The following is an 8,380-nucleotide window of genomic DNA, read 5'->3' as shown; positions in this document are numbered from 1 at the left end:
CCCCCCCCGGCCTCATCATTAGCGGTATTTTCTCTCATGCTCAGGAGTTTGTGAATTTGGACGAAGGTGTTGGGTCTGATACTTGGACCAGGCCACACCTCCCAGGCTTTCCAGAAATGAACCGAAAAAGTCAGGACTGCCACGTGATAGCCTGTTCGGTGTTGTTCTCTTAAGTAGGGCATAAGACAGGTATAATTCTTGGAAGAAACCGGGGAGTTTGGGGGTAGCAGAGATTATTAAAGGACAGCGCTAAGGCTGGATTACCTACACTTCTGTCTCTGTCCATGTACCTGCCTGCCCACCTATTCTTCTTAGTCTGTAGAAGTAAGACCCCTGGAGTCACTTAGGGGGATGTGAGGGTGTGGTTTTAAACACATAATTTGCCTGGTGCAGTCCACTGTGTGGACAGACAGCCTACCTCCCAAGACACGACACAATCAGCAGCTCTGCCGGGAGCACCCGTGGTCACATCGCACCTGTGCTTACGGCCCTCGCCCTCCCCAGGGACGGCGACCCCTGGGCTCTGCTGTACGGGAGATCGAGTGAAAGTGCACACCTTGGAAGATTTTCAGAAAAAGGAGAAACCTTGACGAAAAAGCTGAAAGCAATCCTTAGAGTTAGACCAGAGTGCGCAGAAGAGGTTAGACGCTGGCTGCACTGAGATGAACCTGCTACAGCTTCGGTTCTGTCCCACTCCATAGCATTATTCCCTCTCCGTTTATCACGTAATATGACAGATTATACACATTATATTCAAGACGCAAATTTACATTTATAAAAACATACAAGTTGATCATAAAGATGCCTGCACTGTTCATTATTTGTGTGCTTGCCTTGAATGTAAAAGAAATCTGCTCCAGGAGGCTTGCATGCCTCAGACATTCCTGAAACCAGTTAATTTAGTGTGGGCCCTCCATCAGCTGAGAAGATTATATGGAAGAAAATAGACTTAAGCTATTTCTTTTTAAAGTTTTATTCCTTTTGGGCCGGGGATACAGCTCAGTGGCACAGCGCCTGCCTGGCAAGTGCAAGGTCCTGAGTTCGCTTCCCGGTACCAAAAAAAAAGCCTTTTATTCTTCTTTTATTTCCTCTTGACCTTTACTAAGTAGAAGTTATGAATCCACAATAGTTATTTGTAATGAACAGACTTAATTAAATTCTTAAAGCTCATTTAAGATTAAATGTCCTGGCAAGTGGTAAGCATTTTTGCATTTTGTGATGTTGTATATTCTAGGAGTGGGGGAAGTGAGTCATGTTTCAAGTTGAAAGGGAGCGTCCTGCGGCTTCTAAGGCAGAAGTATGCATTGTAATCTAGTTTGCTGAAAGCTACACCTCAGTCCAATAAAATGTCACTAATTGGAAAATAAGGCGGATTGAATTATTATTCAGCTGTGCTTTTTAAAAAATATTTAATATGTATCTAAAACAACCCTAGATTACCTTGGCAAGTTCGGGCCCTGACAGCATATTTTCTTTTTACATTGTGATTGTCACCAGTTCGTATGTGAGTTTGTGCTAAATTATAAACTTGTCCCTTTTCAATCTCAAGGACCTTAGGGCAATAGACAAACCACTTTATCCACCACCATTCTCTCTGAATGAGTCTGAGTAGAAATTTCCATTACTACAGATTAAATTTACCACACCGTTGTTTGTTTGTTTGTTGACACAAGGTCTCAGTTCGGACTGGCCTTGAATTTACAGCCATCCTCCTGCCTCAGCCTCCTGAGTGGTGGGATTACGGGTGTGCACCACCACACCTGACTACCACAATTTAATACCTACTTCTGACCAGCACTTGCACTGCACTGTCTTCTAACCATTGGGCACTTACAAACTTGGGCTCATGGCCGTATTACTCCTATTTTAGATCATTTGTGTATCAGCTGACATCCAGCAAAGTCCAGCCCGTTTTCACAGAGCCGTTCTCTCTCCTGCGCAGGGTTACCAGGGCATGGTGGACGGCGGCTCCAACATCGTGGAAGCAGGCTGGGAGAGCGTCTCCAGCATCCTGCAGGTGGTGCGTACCATGTTGCTTTGTGCTGCTCTAGGTGAGCAGCTGGTTAGCTCGGAACCACTGGCGCTCTTGCTTCGTAAGACTTGAAACACAGTACCGTGCCCTCCGCATTGTTCTTACCTACTCGCTGGGAAGGAAACATCTCTATTTTGTCATTTAATTACATTTTAAAAATAAGCTTAAAAAGCTCTGCGTAGCAGGAAGTGTCCTTGCAGCGTAAGTTGTGTGTCACAGCTGCGGAGCTTCGGTGGGCGCTGGGGCCGCCTTGGTTGGCGGGTGCTGCGCTGCGTGCTCGGCGGCAGATCCCCGTGCTGCTGGGTTTTTGCCCGTCCCTTGGCGCTGAGTGTAACCAAGCTGGGGATGAGTCTGCCTGGCAGCCCCAGAAGGCTGAGGATTCAGCGGGGACAGTGCCTCCCTGCTCTGGGCTGAATCAGACAGGGCTCCTTTCCCTGCTGAGTGCAGAGATGAAGTAATCGCCTCTGCAGGCAAAACCCACTGTTTGCTCTGAACTTGAAAGGAGCCCGCCCCAGAACTGTGCCTCGTACCACCCGACACTGGCCGAGCGAGGCCTCCAAATCAGATGAGAAACGACGGGAGTACTTGGAAAGCACAGGCTCTAGGAAGAGCTCATCACTCGTGCTTTGCTCTCTTAAAATGTGTGGGTCGATCCGTGCCTCATGTTGAGCACTTTTCAGTAGGAGCCAGGTTGGCACGTGCACTCTAACGGTAGTCATGGGGCATGTGTCCTGACACTCTGAGTCTGCACTGGAACCTTTTTAGTTCCGCTACACCTGGAAGAGAGTGAGGAGAATTCTGACGGCCGTTGATAATTAGATAGAACAGCATTTGCAAGACTTCAGGACGGTAGCTGCTTAATTCCACTCAGAAGAGTACTTCCATTCTGCTGTCCTGATTGAGATAGGAAGGCAGGAAACGCGCACAGTTGAAGGGTGTGTGTGGACGGCGCCTGCTTCTTGTAGCTCGGTTATTCATGGCTTCATTCCTGAGGCTGTGTCTCCTGATCTCCTCAGCGATGCACCGCTGGGTTTCAGCTCCACGTGTAGCTGTAACAAGTCGCGTGATTGTCGCCCTTCGTCGAGTCAAAGTCCAGAGCACAAACTTGTCCTCGCTGTGCTCTCTGCACTTGTGTCCAGGCCTGCCTTTGCGGAGCCAAATTGTATGCTGTCCCCGTCACTCTTGGTACAGTACTAGCATTGCTAGTACAGGGTCGCCGCTGGGGCGGTGCGAGTTTGAAGTAAGTCTTCGTAAATCAAAGTGAGTCGTGCACGTGCTCACCTCGTGTGTCTACACGAATGCTAGCACCTAAGCAAGCACAAGGGGCTCGCTGAGCTCTCCCAGAGGTCTGTGCTCAGCGTGGGAACCAGCCCTGCTCACGAGAAGTTTGTTGTGAAGCCAACGTACTTGATGGGCTGAGTCCAAGTTGGACTTTCATCACTCATTCATTATTGATTTAAGCAGTTTTTAATTTTTCTAAATACTGCAAACCAACTGTTTATTTGTTTTGTTGAAACTAGAGATTGAACCCAGTATCTTTGCACTGAGCTACATTCCCAGCCCATTTTATTTTATTTTATTTTATTTTATTTTATTTTATTTTATTTTATTTTATGACAGGTTCTCACAAAATTATCCGGGCTGGGCTCAAACTCACAATCCTCCTTATCAGGGGGCAGGAATTACAGCCTATGCCACCATGTCCAGCCCAACCTCACTTTTTGAAAAACTAAGTATAAAATGTCACGATTCTTTTGTGGAACTTCGGTAGGTCAGAGTTAAGCCTTTAAAAAGTCTGGGGCCCATGTGGTCACCTGTGCCTGCTACAGTCCCTTGTGCAGACTACGGCTTGCACTCCGTGTATCGCACTTTTCCTGGGAGCTTAGATCAGACTTCACGCTCTCGCTTTCCGTCCCGCCCTCCTCGGGAACAGCCACACCTGTGCTCTGTGCTGTAAGTGGCATCGGTGGAAGCACACACCTTTGGTTCACTGATTGGACTCGCTTTGTGCTGGTAGTGTGCTTGAACGCTGTGAAGTAGATCTCTGGTGACTCGGAGGCTGCAGGACACGCTGCTCCTCGGGCTACAGCTGGGGATGAGCGGTGCTGATGGCGCATCTTTGCTTGACATGCGCTTGTTGGCCCTCGTGTGCTGTTGCACAGCTGGGACCCAAGCTGCCTAGAAGATGACTGTGTCCTTGCAGACGCTGGGCCTCTGCATATTTGATTGACAACTGCCAATTTCCTTTTTCACACTTACTTGGCCACCCCCAGCTAGGACATAGGTGTCATGCTTCGTAGACATCTAGTGTGGAACTAAAGTTCCATGGAAGCGCAGACTATCAGAGTGGACTAAATCAAGACCTGGAAATGCAGAGAACTTGAATTGAAAGACCTGTGTCAAAGTCAACCCGTGCCCGACCCATCTGGCTTTCCGTCCAGTGGGAAGGAAGTCAGTCACGTGATTTTATGTCTCTTCCAGGGTGGGACGATTATTGGCAGCGCCCGCTGCAAAGCCTTCCGTACCCGGGAAGGTCGCCTGAAAGCTGCTCTTAACCTGGTTCAGCTGGGCATTACCAACGTGTGTGTGATCGGAGGGGATGGGAGCCTCACAGGGGCCAACATCTTCCGGGAGGAGTGGAGCGGACTGCTGGAGGAGTTGGCCCGGGACGGTAGGGTTCTGTTTCCACCTCTTCTCCGGCCTTTCTCTACATTTTCCGTTCCTTCGTCTTCAGAGTGGTAGAACGCATACATTTTGCCGTTTTAGAAAAGTTTTATGATTGATATAATGACTGCACGTATCTTGGATCGTTTTGCCTGTTAACTTTAGCCAAGTAGTAGTAGCTGCTGTAGTTCTCGTGGTTGATCACCTCAGGATTTAAATGTGCGCTTCAAGTAGCTGCAGCGATGCTAGTCAGCATCAGTTACCGTGTATTAGGGGTCTTTCAGCACTCGCACAGGAGGTCCCAGGGAGTCCTCATGACAGTCTGAGACAGGTTTTCTTGTTTATCCCCATTTTACAGATACGGAATCAAAGGTCTTCTGGGAAGCCACATCATTGTGGCTGTGACCGGGGTCCAACCTAGCCCTTGGACACCCGCAGCTACACTTTGAGGCATCCAGCTTTGATGGGATCTCTTTAAACTAAGTTATTGTAAGACTTTAATTTGCACTTTAGTGATGTTCCATGATGTCGTGCTTTATCACCTTGGATGCTACTTAGGACTTCGGAGAACCCTATATATAGTGTAGTCTTTAATCTCTTAAAATGTTATTATACAATTCCAATGTAATATAAAATACAGCCAGTGGGAGTGTATCACTCAAACTAATAGCAATTTCATTAAAAAATGAAAAGTTGAGATTTGTAAAAATCAACGTAGGGAGTGGGGCATAGCACCAAGGACCTCTGAGTATCTTCTTGGCCACCTTGTCTGGTCTCTGGCAGGCCTATCGGTAGCACAGAACAGGACTAGCGGCCACCAGTCCAGAGCCTCTTGGGCCATTCTAATTTCATTTATATGGAACTAGCTGACCCAGGAGAGAGGGTTAGGTGGAGACCTAACCAGCTCCCTGCTGACCTGTAAGAATTTAACATGAAGATAGCAGAAAGTACCTAATTCTGAAATTGAGCTGTATCCTCGTTCAGGGTCATGTCATTCTCTGACGCCAGCGGTAGGTAAAATTGAGATTTTTTATCTACCAATTGCAGTATGTGCATCCTTTTATTTTTATATGCAGTGCTCTCGCTAATGCCAGTGACAGCTCTTGTTCTGTGTAGTTACTTCCACCTTTAGCTCTTCTTAAGCATACAGATTCAGATTGTGCGTAGTTCTGAGGAAATAACAGACAAAGGCTACTGTAACTGCGTTTCCTCCCATGGGGCACCTGCAGAATTAGCAGCTCTTACTGATCCCGAGGCATGTCGCTTGTTCCCAATGCAGGTAAGATCAGTACAGAAGCCGTGAAGAAGCATGGTTATCTCAACGTGGTGGGCATGGTGGGCTCCATAGACAACGACTTCTGTGGCACAGACATGACCATTGGCACAGACTCGGCTTTGCACAGAATTATTGAAGTTATTGATGCCATCATGACCACTGCCCAGAGGTAAAAGGACTTAAAGCAGATAGCAGAAGTCGACCTACAGGCGTGTGATGAGCTGGGGCTTAGCAGTTCGTGGTGGTTCTAGGGTGCTCTGCCGAGGAGCATGCAGGTGCAAAACTTACAACTTGAGTATCAGAAATCAGTACCAGAAAATCACTTTTCACTTTAAGGTTTTAAATATTGCTCTTTTTTTTAACCTGATCACAAAAGAAAAATGCATATGTAGGAGAGAAATTAGAAAGCAGAAAAGAAATTCTCTAAATGCTTGCCCTGAGGTCTCCTACAGGGAGGGGTGACAAAGGTGAAATGGCTGAGTTGCCACCCTGCTTAATAAGAAGCAAGGCAGCGTTCTGTTGCTGCTGGGCTGTCCACTTTCGACCGACAGAAGTGTGGACAGAGTGGCCGTAGCTCACCCCAGGCCGTGCGGACTCCCGGACAGTGTTACAGTGAGACTGCGGGGCACTGTGGAGCTTCCGGGGCACTGCTCGTGAAAACAGTGTGAAGCAATAAGCCGGACAAGCGCCTCCCACTCTGGGTGAGGAGCTTCACACTGGAAGCTGCCCAGAGAGCCAGGCCGCCTGAGTGCTCCGTGTATGTGCCCTGCTCACGTTTCGGTCCTTGGGGACGGCCTCGGTGGCCCTTGGAAAAACGCGTCTTCTCTTGAGAGTTGGGAGGCTTGATTGGAGCATCTGGATTTTGCCCTTCTCTGGAAGGTCCCTGGTCATCAGGCAGCACGCATGCTCATATGTTTACATGGGATATTGGGTGTGATCGAAAAATATGGTGAATGTGTAGTGGGGGTTCTTTGGATTTTTTTTAATTGCAGTGAAAGATACATTGTCCTTAATCCCCCTCACAGTACCACCCCTGACTTCAAGCACTTACCCCATCATTCTTACTGTAGAAAGCCTCTGTCCTGAGAGTCTTCATTTGTGCTGTCTTAGCTACCTCCGTGTCCTGAATTGATTTAAAACGCTTCCTTTTCTTGGTCGTTCTGACTTTGGAGAAGAACCAGCAGTTGCATGGTGGCAGAGGCAGAAAATAAGGCGCATCGTTGTGTTTCGTGAGCCTGCCCTTGTGTCGGATGGCACTTGGCTTCAGCATTCACCATATTTTTCATCACACCTCACAAACACACTCAGGAAAAAGACTTCCAAAGCTGCTCACCAAGGGGCAAAACGATGGGTTAAATAAGTTCAAAGCCACGGGGGGGGGGGGGTCTTCTGCTGTGATCATTTTTAAACGTTCACTGTACATTTCAGCTCCACCTTGTATATCCAGCCCACGGCTTCTGACAGAGCTACCTAGCTTAGCCCAATATAGCCATTTTCTCAAAAAGAGCATAGGAAGCGTACTGGACGTGCTTGTGTCCTAGGGCACAAGTGTAACTGTTGTAAAACACGTAAGCAGAAAGTTGCTGCTGAAGCCCTGCTACCCACAACCCTGAGACACGATTGCAGCAGCGTCTGTTTTTGTAGAAAGTGAGTCATTTTCTGGAAGCCTGGGTACCTGCTATAATTCTGAGGCAGGCTTTCTGTCTCATTGGCCGTAAGCACACTTTCTGTTTGCTTTCCGTGCTGTTTCCAGCAGTGGTGAGTGAATGTGCCCTCTGTCTCTTTTCCAGCCACCAGAGGACCTTCGTCCTAGAGGTGATGGGCAGACACTGTGGGTACGTACCTGCATGCACAGCGTCGGGGGGGGCCCCTCCGTGTCATCCCCTTGATCTCCCCCTGTTGTGGATGTCCTGTGGAGAGTCCGCAGAGAATCCAGTGCCTCCTGGTCCGTATTCCATGCTGTGTCTGCCCGAGTTTGTCACTGAGGCTAGGTGACCTCGGGTGCCTTGTGGGAAGCGTCCTCCTCGGGGTGTTCATCGTCGTCTTTTCCACGTAGATACTTGGCCTTGGTGAGTGCCTTGGCCTGCGGCGCAGACTGGGTCTTCCTCCCGGAGTCTCCACCGGAAGAAGGTTGGGAGGAGAACATGTGCATCAAACTCTCAGAGGTAACCGGGATTCCCACAGTGCTCATTTAGTCAGGAGCCCTGACTGCCTTTGGGATCACCAACGCGGGCAGCCTTTTAAATGAGTGAAAGCTGGCTGATAGAAAATAGAGTCAGGCCTGTGGCGAGGGGCGGGGGGTCTCTCTAAGAGCTGTGCACGTGTCTTCCTCTTCCCAAAACTTCAGATTAACACCAGGGACAAACAGCCAGGACTTTATTTTCATACAAAACAGTCCATTCTGATTT

The 8,380-nt window shown here is 48.4% G+C and overlaps 1 protein-coding gene across 6 annotated transcripts in view; it reads left to right on the top strand.

Annotated features, from left to right (window-relative positions):
- Pfkp (phosphofructokinase, platelet) overlaps positions 1–8,380 on the top strand; it is a 55,386-nt gene that overhangs the window by 20,959 nt on the left and 26,047 nt on the right. For all 6 annotated transcript variants that reach the window (XM_013513655.1, XM_013513656.1, XM_013513658.1 and 3 more), the window contains exons 3-7: positions 1,943–2,020; positions 4,514–4,703; positions 5,976–6,141; positions 7,763–7,807; positions 8,029–8,137. In XM_013513655.1, the coding sequence (XP_013369109.1) occupies positions 1,943–2,020; positions 4,514–4,703; positions 5,976–6,141; positions 7,763–7,807; positions 8,029–8,137 (588 nt within the window). The remainder of the gene's footprint in view (positions 1–1,942; positions 2,021–4,513; positions 4,704–5,975; positions 6,142–7,762; positions 7,808–8,028; positions 8,138–8,380) is intronic.

The sequence above is a fragment of the Chinchilla lanigera genome, unplaced genomic scaffold, assembly GCF_000276665.1.
Source record: "Chinchilla lanigera isolate Chin_1 unplaced genomic scaffold, ChiLan1.0 scaffold00020, whole genome shotgun sequence".
Classification (NCBI taxonomy): Eukaryota; Metazoa; Chordata; class Mammalia; order Rodentia; family Chinchillidae; genus Chinchilla; species Chinchilla lanigera.
Note: the sequence above shows the minus strand (reverse complement) of the source record. Positions and strands in the feature narration are given on the sequence as shown.